The sequence below is a fragment of the Ostrea edulis genome, chromosome 2, assembly GCF_947568905.1.
Source record: "Ostrea edulis chromosome 2, xbOstEdul1.1, whole genome shotgun sequence".
NCBI classification, from domain to species: Eukaryota; Metazoa; Mollusca; class Bivalvia; order Ostreida; family Ostreidae; genus Ostrea; species Ostrea edulis.
The window spans coordinates 28,469,350-28,481,372 of NC_079165.1; the positions used below are offsets into that span (position 1 = coordinate 28,469,350).

The 12,023-nt window shown below is 35.3% G+C and overlaps 1 protein-coding gene across 9 annotated transcripts in view; it reads left to right on the forward strand.

Annotated features, from left to right (window-relative positions):
• The window catches only part of LOC125682276 (twitchin-like), a 146,771-nt gene that overhangs the window by 68,082 nt on the left and 66,666 nt on the right, over nt 1-12,023 (forward strand). For all 9 annotated transcript variants that reach the window (XM_056153684.1, XM_056153687.1, XM_056153685.1 and 6 more), the window contains exons 18-26: nt 1,013-1,141; nt 1,227-1,328; nt 1,647-1,883; nt 2,772-2,931; nt 3,908-4,083; nt 5,172-5,304; nt 6,950-7,176; nt 8,127-8,230; nt 11,598-11,782. In XM_056153684.1, the coding sequence (XP_056009659.1) occupies nt 1,013-1,141; nt 1,227-1,328; nt 1,647-1,883; nt 2,772-2,931; nt 3,908-4,083; nt 5,172-5,304; nt 6,950-7,176; nt 8,127-8,230; nt 11,598-11,782 (1,453 nt within the window). The remainder of the gene's footprint in view (nt 1-1,012; nt 1,142-1,226; nt 1,329-1,646; nt 1,884-2,771; nt 2,932-3,907; nt 4,084-5,171; nt 5,305-6,949; nt 7,177-8,126; nt 8,231-11,597; nt 11,783-12,023) is intronic.

Below are 12,023 nucleotides of genomic sequence, written 5' to 3' on the forward strand. Positions count from 1 at the left end.
CTGATGATGTCTTTCTTTCAGTATTTAGGAAAGATGTAAATGATCAAAGTACCGTATATCGAATAATTTTGTACAGTCTGATTAAAATCAAACCTCTCACTTCGCTCGATATACGGATAGTCGCTGCGTGGGAGGACCTCCCACGCAGCGACTATCCGTATATCGAGCGAAGTGAGAGGTTTGATTTTAATCAGACTGAATTTTGTACTGTATATTGAGTCACTTTGTTAAATATCGTGTATCGAGTGATTTTGGCACACTGGAAAAGTTGGCTTTTTTTGGTGGATAAAAAAATATTCGTGAAAAATAAAATCATCAAAATTTCTATTCATATGAATTATTATTCACTTGTATTGTTAAATGAACATGCGCCAAAATACGAACCACTAATATTTCAAACTACAATTTTTATCCGCTATAATGCCCATGCAACGCCAAAATTACATGTCATATGGCATCTTCGATTTTACTAAATTTGTATGGCTTAGTACATGTATGTACAAGTACCTGGCTATAAATGAGTCATCATATCATTTTTTTCACTATATATATTTCATTGAAAAATGCCATTTGATAAAACTTATTACAATGTTATTTTATGGCACAGATTTGTTAAGAAATTGTAGGTTCAAAGTCTTTGCCTTGATGATTTCTTAAATTATTCTCAATAATCGATGTATTATAATAATTTGCTTAGCATCGTAGGAAAAGAAAATTTGAACAATTTTACATAATTAAATATAGAATTATGGAAATTAAATTAATATTTACCTAACAGTTTTTATACAAATTGATTTTTCAAAGAAATACATGAAATGAAATGATGAATCACTTATGTCTATATACTGTAAATATAAATATAGATTCAACATAATTATGTTCAAATGATCATATTTGAATTTTGTTGTAAATTTCATTTCCTTGATCACATTTAGGAAGGAAATGCATGTTGTTCTCGGGAATGTATCTTACGCAACTGAATTTGGGTGATTTTTTTTTTATATTTTATTAGGAGTTAAGGTAGAAAAACCTGCAAAGATGCCAGAGCACAGAAAAATCTCGACCAAGACCCCCAAGGTCAAATCATCAGCTCTGAAGAGAACAGAAAATGCGGACAATGTTTCACTCGCCAGCTCTGATGGTAGGTTCTGTCAAAGTATTGCATGAAACTTTGTCTCAATGGTAAATAAAGTCTGCAATAATTTTTTTTTCATTTTGATGTGCAGATTTCAAGATAATCGACACCAGCCACGATATACAACCCGAATTCGAAGATGGAACAACGCGACCAATCTTCAGACGAAAGCTCAAGAAAACTGTGGTGTCAGGTAGATAATTATTCTCCTGTATTTTGAACATAGGACATTACTGGCATGGTAAAAGTAGATTGTTTAAGCATAAAAAGGACTGTCTTTTCATATAGACTTTAGAAAATTTGATTATAGATCTTTGAAATGAGACTTTGGTCTAATAATGTAAGAAAAATATACTCCAACTGCTTTTGGGGAGGAAAAGTTTGTCTTCCATTTGTTGTTTGTATGTAATGTAAGGAAGACGTGTTACAGAGAAAGAGAGATAAGCATGAAACACAACTGTCTATAAACACAGGACAGTGGTTATGTACAAGAACTGCTTGATTATTCCAGAGAACTCTATGGCTAGACTCGAGTGTGTTGTCGTTGGAATTCCACAACCAAAAGTGTTATGGCTAAAGAATAACCGACCGCTAAAGAGCACTGACCAATGCCACGTCCTGTCAGAGGGGAATGTCCACATTCTGGAATTCCCCAAAACCAAGAAAGATGACACGGGACTGTACACAGCTAGAGCTATGAATGTGAACGGGTCTACCATCAGCTCAGCTGAGCTACTCGTTGGAAATGGTATGTACTGTAATCGATATGTACTGTAATCGATAGATTTCGATCTGCTTCAGAGGATTGGTGCAGTTTGGTCTTAGTAACCCTAATGGAAAAAAAAATTAAAGTTTTGTAAATGGTAGTTTTTTTTTCTTTTGATTTGAATATACTGTAAAATCAACAAATTTTTAAGCATTAAAATTTCCCTGATTTGAGAAATTTACGTTTGTGGGAAGTTGATTTCTTGGTTGGAGTGATGTTGTGTATTATACTTCAGTTTCTCTTCTTTGGGTAGGTTTTAATTTTGTGGGTAAAAATTTCACAGTATTTTATTTTTTTTGGATACATTTACAAAATGTTTGGGCACAACTTCTAACAATTTGTGTTTGTATACTGTGGAATATATTAGATTCATGAGGCTCAGTTTTTGTGAATTATTAAGATTTTATAATTTTGTTGGGGTGCAATTTCTGTACAATGGAGCATATATTAGATATTTTGTGTATTTCATTGTGACTTGAAATTCACGGGATACTGGTACCCACGGAAAATCACAATTGATCCCCCATGAAATCTAATGATTCCACAGTAATTATAATCAATGAAAAGAAAAAACCACAAGAAACCGTGAACTTGGTATTAGAATTTTAACCCTGGATCTTAAGCTTTAGAATTGTGTTTGGAATTTTAACCCTGGAGCTTAAGCTATAGAATTGTGTTGGTTTAGCGATTTTAACCCAGTATTCAATGCTCTAGAATTGTGTTGGTTTAGCGATTTTAACCCAGTATTCAATGCTCTAGAATTGTGTTGGTTTAGCGATTTTAACCAGGTGTATCCTAAGCTTTAGAATTGTGTTGGTTTAGCGATTTTAACTCTGTATCCAATGCTTTAGAATTGTGTTGGTTTTGCAGCCCAGCCTTCCAGTCTGAAGAAGTACAAGGAAGGTTTGGCGGAGGAGGAGTTTCAGACCCCGGCCTACTTCTTCCAGATGAACAGCTGTCAAGTGGAGGAGGGAAGGCTGGCTCGTTTCGACTGCCGCGTTGTGGCTCACCCCAAACCGGAAATTACTTGGTAAGGCTAGCCCCATTCCAAAGTAGAAATCACATGGTAAGGCTAGCCACACCCCAAACCAGAAATCACTTGGTAAGGCTCCACCCCGAACCAGAAATTACTTGGTAAGGCTAACCCCACCCCAAACCGGAAATCACTTGGTAAGGCTAGCCCCACCCCAAAGCAGAAGTCACTTGGTAAGGCTCCACTCCAAACCGGAAACTACTTTGTAAGGCTAACCCCACCCCAAACTGGAAATCACTTGGTAAGGCTAGCCCCACCCCAAACTGGAAATCACTTGGTAAGGGCTAACCTGTCTCCAAATCAGGAATCAGATGTAAGTTAGGCTTCACCAGAACCAACAATTATAAGTGTGTTTTACTGTAGTAAGTTCTGTGTGTACCCAGGATGAAGCATGAATTCATTATAAGTGTGTTTTACTGTAGTAAGTTCTGTTTGTGCACAGGATGAAGCATGAATTCATTATAAGTGTGTTTTACTGTAGTAAGTTCTGTGTGTACCCAGGATGAAGCATGAATTCATTATAAGTGTGTTTTACTGTAGTAAGTTCTGTGTGTACCCAGGATGAAGCACGAATTCATTATAAGTGTGTTTTACTGTAGTAAGTTCTGTGTGTACCCAGGATGAAGCACGAATTCATTATAAGTGTGTTTTACTGTAGTAAGTTCTGTGTGTACCCAGGATGAAGCATGAAATCATTATAAGTGTGTTTTACTGTAGTAAGTTCGGAGTGTACACAGGATGAAGCATGAATTCATTATAAGTGTGTTTTACTGTAGTAAGTTCTGTGTGTACCCTAGATGAAGCATGAATTCATTATAAGTGTGTTTTACTGTAGTAAGTTCTGTGTGTACCCAGGATGAAGCATGAATTCATTATAAGTGTGTTTTACTGTAGTAAGTTCTGTGTGTACCCAGGATGAAGCATGAATTCATTATAAGTGTGTTTTACTGTAGTATGTTCACTTTGTACACAGGATGAAGGATGGGAAGGTGGTGGAGTCTGGCGACCGATACAAACTCCTGAACTTTAACAACGAGATCTACTCCCTGCTGGTCCAGAATGTGGAGATGGGGGACACGGGTCGCTACACCTGCTGGGCTCACAACAAGTACGGGGAGGCCATGACGGAGGCCTACCTTAACGTCATAGGTAAGTAAAAAATATGTATATACCTACTGATAGACAAGTACCTTAATGTCATAGGTAAGTAAAAATATACCTACAACTAACAACAGGTACCTTAACGTCCTAGGTAAGTAAAATTATATATATACCTACTGATAGACATGTGCCTTAAAGTCATAGGTAAGTAAAAAATATATATATACCTACTGATAGACAAGTACCTTAATGTCATAGGTAAGTAAAGATATACCTACTGATAGACATGTGCCTTAAAGTCATAGGTAAGTAAAAATATACCTAATGATAGACATGTAACTTTACGTACATTATAGGTAAGTAAAAATATACCTACAACTGGCATGTACCTTAATGATATAGGTAAATAGAAATATACCTACAACTGACAATATGTACCTTAATGTCATAGGTAAGTAAAAAAATATATAAATATACCTACTGATAGACATGTGCCTTAACGTCATAGGTAAATAAAAATATACCTACAACTGACAACATGTGCCTTAATGATATATACCTCAATGCCTTAGGTAAGTAAAATGAAACTTCTAGCAACAAACCACAAGTATTTTACTTACTTGACCCGGACAGCATAGAAAATATTTAGTCTGGTATTTAAATGATGAATTTGACTGTTTCAGCTCTGAGAATATTTAGTTGGGTGTTAAAATGATATATTTCATTGTTTCAGCTCTGAGAATATTTAGTTTAGTGTTAACAGGTGGATTTGATTGTTTCTGACAGCTCTGAGAATATTTAGTTTGGTGTTAAAATGATGGATTTGATTGTTTCAGCTCTGAGAATATTTAGTTTAGTATTGAAATGATGGATTCGATTGTTTCAGCTCTGAGAATATTTAGTTTAGTATTGAAATGATGGATTTGATTGTTTCAGCTCCGAGAATATTTAGTTTAGTATTAAAATGATGGATTTGATTGTTTCAGCTCTGAGAATATTTAGTTTGGTGTTAAAATGATGGATTTGATTGTTTCAACTCTGAGAATATTTAGTTTGGTGTTAAAATGATGTATTTGATTGTTTCAGCTCTGAGAATATTTAGTTTGGTGTTAAAATGATGTATTTGATTGTTTCAGCTCTGGAGGAACAACTAGAAGATGCAGACATTGCACCCAAATTTTTGACAAAGTTTTATGACCAGACAATTACACAAGGACTGCCAACAACCTTTCAATGCATGATTGCAGGAAAACCCATGCCAGTTGTCAGGTATGTATTTAATTTAAACAATATTTTATTCAGAATGAATGGGATTGGGCAGCAGGCACAGCCTATTTTAGCCATCATTTGTCAGTTACGTATGTCAGGTAGTGAATTTCAAGTGTTTTACACAAGAGGTTTATATGAAATTACAATTTCTTTTAATAAAACATGCTATTCCTATAGACTTTAATCTAGAATTTTAGGTGAAGTAAATCTAGCATTAATCTAAAGAACAAGGTACGATTGTGTATATAAAAATGCCCCAAAAATTTCTGTTTTTAATGCGTCTTGAATTAAGCTTGATCTGTGTTTTAAGTAAGTTAAATATATGCCAAGTATACTATCTCAACTTAAATCAAAGTTATTGCTTATTTGATAGCATTATTACGTCATGAATAAGACTTTCTGCCGCCTTTTTTAAAAAAGAGCTTAACAACTGTTAAATTTCATCCAGATTATTGCCTATAGGAAAAGGTGTGCCCATCTGTCGAGCAAAATGAAATTAATATATATTTTGTTTATTAAAGCTGTATGGTCCGAATTACAATATTTTTTTCCATCTCGTAAAAACGCTATTAAATAATCGCACGTATGTAGTTATTAGACTGTACGATATATCATAAATTATTTCACCTGTTTAAACCCAAATAATTTGATTTTAAATCGATGTTTACAAATAACCGCGTCACTGCCATTTCAAGTGACAGTCACGTGACCAGTTCAAACTTTCAGATCATTGGTGGTCTTATCTGTGTAAAGCTGTGTATTTTGTTATAACAGTACCGTACCATAAGTTTAATAGAAATAAAAATATCAAATACCTCTTAGTAATTCGTTGTTTTACGCTCTTTCAGCCTTAAAACTAGACAGTTGCGTATGAGTTAATACATCATGTTGGGATTCCCCTGACGTGCATGGGTCTATTTATAGACGTCTACTATGGGATGATTTATATATGTAGCCACTATATTTACTTTCTAAATAATATTCGCACTGTTTTCTTTTACATGCAGATGTTTTCAAACATGTAATTAAGGGAAAGTTAATAACCCTATAAAGTAATTAATCTGCTTTAAAGTAATTATGTACAAAAATAATATATGGAGATCGGGTCATACAGCTTTAATAGATGATAAAAAATGTGTTTGAATATGAATTTGCTCGACGCATGGGCTGCATGTTTTCTGAAAGGAAAACCCCCTGAATTTATGAATTTTTTCATTGATTTTGGCATTTTTGGCAATTTTATGCCAACTTCACGCTCTTGTCATTACAGCAAGAAGCAATTTTGGATCAAATTAAATGTAGTTTGGGTTTGCTTATATATTCTTTATTGGAATGGCAGATTTTGGGACTCCAATTGAAATCATCAATTTTCTGGGCCAGATGACTGTAGAAACTGCCTGCTTCTTTTGTGAATTCCTATAGTGGATTATTTTTATTTGATAAATCCCTCAAAATGATACGATTACAAAAATCACACCATTCATTTATTAGATAAGTGATTTCAACTTTGACCTTGTCTGCCTTCACTAGCTGAATTAACCAAATATAAAAATATGCACTTCTTGTCAACAATTTCTTTGAAATTTTGACATCATAAAGCCAAGTAAAGTGCTGTTGTTAATCAATGCAATGCAATTTTACACAGTTGGTTTCTGAATGAGAAGGAAATCAAGTCTTCAGATAATATTAAGATCCAGCAGGAAGCTAATATCTGCAGCCTGTCCATCAAAGAATCCAAGACCAAAGAGGCGGGGAAATACACCTGTCACCTGAAGAACCCCCTTGGGGAGGCTCTGTGCTCCGCCGGCCTGACTCTGCTGGACCAGGAGGTCAAAGGCGTACCAATGCTGCCCAAGTTCTTAAAAAGAATAGGTGAGTAAATGTAAATAAAGTATGTGCTAGCTGGCTAAAATATTTTATCTCTGGAACATTTAGTGGAAAAGTGAGACTCGGATCAAACATGAGACTCGGATCAAACGTGACTCGTCTAAGATTTACGGTCCCAGAACCCGGAAGAGAACAGGGGAACTGTGTCCGCTTATATTTGGAGAGTGTAGTGTTATATGTACAGTGTTTTTTATGGTCACAGTTCCAATTCTGTACATAGATGATGGCCGTAAAGAAAATGATTTTAATCTTTTACTTTGTTGGTTATGATTTTAAAGGTACACTGTACATATCCTCCAATTTTCATGTTAGATTTTAATAAAGACATCAATACTACGTTACTCTAGGAATAAAATGAAACAAAACAGCTGCATTAAATATGCTTACAAAAAACTTTGGTTGCAGAGATATAAATAAAAATAGTTTCCAAAGACAGCTAGCCTCTCTTTTTACATGCTTGGTAAGTGCTGACCACATGACTGTCTTATCAACATACCATGTACTAATTTCACAGCAATTCTTACATCGGTATATAAATAACAACCCATTAGTGTGTTACACGTGATCTTACGCTGATAGGTCCATACTCCTATATGTACAGGCGATGAACTCGATTTCAAAACTTGTGGAAGCCAATTTGTTTTCTTTCTAATGATGTGTAAAGAAGGCATACATAATGCATGACGTGTTATACAAGTAAAGGTTAAATAGCAACTGAAGATATTCAAGAGTTGAATTAGTCAAGAATAAATTAAAATTTCGTCCCATTCCTTTTATTTGGGATGAAATGAAATAATTTACATTGTGCTAATTATTGTCTAGCTGCCATTTAAGATGTATTAACCATGTTATTTTGGGAAAAAAACACTTAATATGTATGTACATAATGTACCTTTAACAAGAAGTGACATTACCATTGTGATTTCTTTTGGTAGATGATGCGAAATCCACAGCAGGAGACCAGATGATTTATGAGGTGGTAGTTGTTGGAGAACCCAAACCTAAAGTCTCATGGCTGTACAACCACAAACCTATCTCAGTAAGTCACTGAAGACAATGTGCAATATACGTCCCTGAGATCAAAGATCTGTCATCAACTTCATTTGATCAGAACCTTTGAAATATAGTAGACACAGTTATTTCATATTTGATTAATGGAAAGGCCAAGGTCAAAGCTTTCATCCAGGTAAAATTGAAGACTGGACGTCAAGGTCAAAGAATGTTTCAGAAGAAATTGGCGTAATTTTTTTGAAATTTTACATATTGGATAAATTTTGTGTATGAAAACATCAAGCACATGTTTGTCTTTGTGACATTTTTATACCAAAGTTGCAGCTGATACAGGTGCACAAAATATGTAAGTTTGAGAGGTAGGCAAGTATGTGCTCTATATTTCCTGAAGCAATTTGCAATTTTCATTATTAAATTTGCGACCTTCCTTTGAACTTTAGAGGTAACGTATGTTAACACTGATACTTAATTTGAGATAGACATGGTGTGGTTTACTAAATGATGATATACGGTTTTTATGCCCCCACCACAAAGTGGTTGGGGCATACAGTTTTACCCTTGTCTGTGCTTCTGTCCTGGTGTTCTTCTGGCCTTCCATCCTTCTGCGACATCCAGTTTTCCAGACTTTTTTTCTAAACACCTTGAGATATTGAATTGGTTTTTTTTGTATGCAGGTGTATATTGATGAGTTACAGATCGAGTCCCCCCCCCCCCCCCCCCCCCCCCCCCCCCCTTTAGATTTGTTAGCTCTTCTGAGCCAAAGGCTCAAAGAGCTAATGCTATGGCCATTTGTGCGGTGTGCGTAAACTTTTTAGAAAAAGGGCTATAACTCAAGAACCCCTTGGCCAATTTTTTTCAAATTTGTTACAGGGTATCATTGGCCCAAGGGCTTTCATACATACTAAATAGAGGGATGTGACCCTTTAACAAGGGGAGATAATCAGGAAAATACAAACAAAAGTAGTGGTTGTTAAAAAATCTTCTTCTCAAGAACCACTGGGCAGATTATCACCAAACTTACACATAAGGATGAGGATATGTTGTAGATTAAAAATTGTTCAAGGCATTACCCTGGGGCAAAGGGCCTGGTCTCAAGGTCACTTCAAAGTTGACCTAAATTTAATTTTTTTTTAAATTCCTTAAATCTTAGATATTTTAGTCATTATAAGGACTAGGATCATCAAATTTTGACAGTTGATGCATCTTAGGACCTTGTGTCAAGTTGTCTCAAAAGTAGGTCACGGTGACCTACTTTTTGAATTTTGCAGGAATTTATTTTAAAATTAATTTTGATGCATATCTTGGACACTTTGAAGCCTATGATCATCAAAACTTGTCAGTTGGTGGATCATGGGACTTTGAAATGCGTCAACTGAAAAATAGGTCACCGTGACCTACTTTCTGAATTTTATGGCTTATCATTTATAGATATATTTTAAGTTGTTATTTCAAATACCGAGAGGTTTAGAATCATCAAATCTTGTAAGTTGATGCATCTTGAGGCCTTGAAACATATTTATAAAAAAGTAGGTCACAGTGACCTTTTTTTTTAATTTTGCAGATACTCAAATTTCACATTTTCAATTTTAGATGCATATTTTGGGCACTGTAAAACCTAGGATCATCAAACTTTGTCAGTTGATGCGTCTTCAGTCTTCGGTTTGTGTCGACCAAAAAGTAGGTCACCGTGACCTACTTTTGGTATTTGACAGCTAAATTACTATATTTCAGATACTATTTGACCTACAATCATCAAACTTTGTCAGTTGATGCATCTTGAGTCTTCGGAGTGTATCGACCAAAAAGTAGGTCACTGTGACCTACTTTTGGCATTTGACAGTTATATTTATATATTTCAGTCACTAATTGACCTACAATCATCAAACTTTGACAGTTGATGCATCTTGAGTCTACGGAGTGTGTCGACCAAAAAGTAGGTCACCTTGACCTACTTTTGGAATTTGACGGCTATATTTATATATTTCAGATACTATTTGACCTACAGTCATCAAACTTTGTCAGTTGATGGGTCTTGCATGTTCGAAGGGTTTCGACCAAAAAGTAGGTCAACTTGACCTGCTTTTGGAATTGTACACCTATATTTATATATTTCAGATACTATTTGACCTACAGTCATCAAATTTTGTCAGTTGATGCGTCTTGCATGTTCAAAGGGTGATGACCAAAAAGTAGGTCACCTTGACCTACTTTTGGAATTGGACGGCTATATTTATATAATTCAGATACTATTTGACCTACAGTCATCAAACTTTGTCAGTTGTTGGGTCTTGCATGTTTAAAGGGTGTTGACGAAAAAGTACGTCACCTTGACCTACTTTTGGAATTTGACGGCTATATTTATATATTTCAGATACTATTTGACCTACAGTCATCAAACTTTGTCAGTTGATGGGTCTTGCATGTTCGGAGTTTGCTGACCAAAAAGTAGGTCACCATGACCTACGATTGGAATTTGACAGCTATATTTCAATATTCAGATACTAATTGGCTTAAAATCATCAAACTTTGTCAGTTGATATTTCTTGGGTTCTCAAAATGTGTAAACCAAAAAGTAGGTCACATTGACCTACTTTTTTTGAATTCTTAGGATTTAACTAAAGATTTAGAATACTAAGAGGCTAAGAATAGAAATGGTGGGGTTGTACAATTTATCAGAAGAGCGATTCTAGGCCCTTGGGCCTCTTGTTGATTTTTGATGGAGTTGTGCCCCTTTTATGTACAAAAATTACTGTTACGATCAGTTTAGTGGACTTTTTTTTCTATAAACACCTTGAGATATTGAACTGATTTTTTTGCTTGTTGATTTTTAATTGATTTATATTTATTTTATGGCTGTTAAAACATATAAAGGATTGTTAAGTTTTCCATTGTACTAAATGCATGTAACATACAATCTGAATACCATATTCAATGCTATACTTTGATGGATTTCCTACATTTGACTTTACTGCAGGCAGGGACATTCGTGTCATTTCCATTCTGATTTCTCAAAATGGAGCCATATGAAGCTCTTATTCTTCCTTCTCCTTCATCCATTACATGACTTAGCCAGAGTTGAGGCAACAATGTTCCATAAATACAAATTGATTTAGTTTTCTTTTGTGGGTCCTCAGTTTTATATTCAACATATTGAGACATATTGATTTCCACCGTCATATTTACGCAAATTATCATTTTTGGTTTGGTTTGCATGTATGAAATTCCGCTGAGTTACATATGGGTTACATGAAATTAACTTACATACTTTAAATCCACTGGTATGAAAGTACCCAGATTTTCTGTGACCGTAGACTTAGCGGAAATAAGTACTGTGTGTTAAGAAATATTTACAGTACTCAATTAAAACGTACTCAATGTTTTATCATCCTGTACAGGAGACACACAGAAGATTTCATATGAGCCAGGAAGTGGACACTTTCAGACTAACCTTGAAGGACCTTCGTCTGGAGGATGAGGGCAAGGTCACTTGTAAAGCTGTGAACTCGGAAGGAGAAGTGTACTGCAGCAGTCAGCTGACAGTAAAACGAGCTCCAATGGAATTCAAGGACGAAACCCCAAGGTAAAGGTCACTCGCTATTAAAGGGAGGTAAATTTTTTGTATTCTGAGTTAACTCTTAGAAATTCTGTAAGATTTATAGTTTACTTCTGTAGCGGTCAGTGGGGTTTGATCGCTGGTGGCCAGATAGCTCAATTGGTAGAGCACCTGACTAGAGATTCAGGAGGTCCAGGTTCGAATCCCGGTCTGGTCCGTTGCATTTTCTCCTTTTCTGTTAGCTTGCAACATTACAGTCATGAAAATT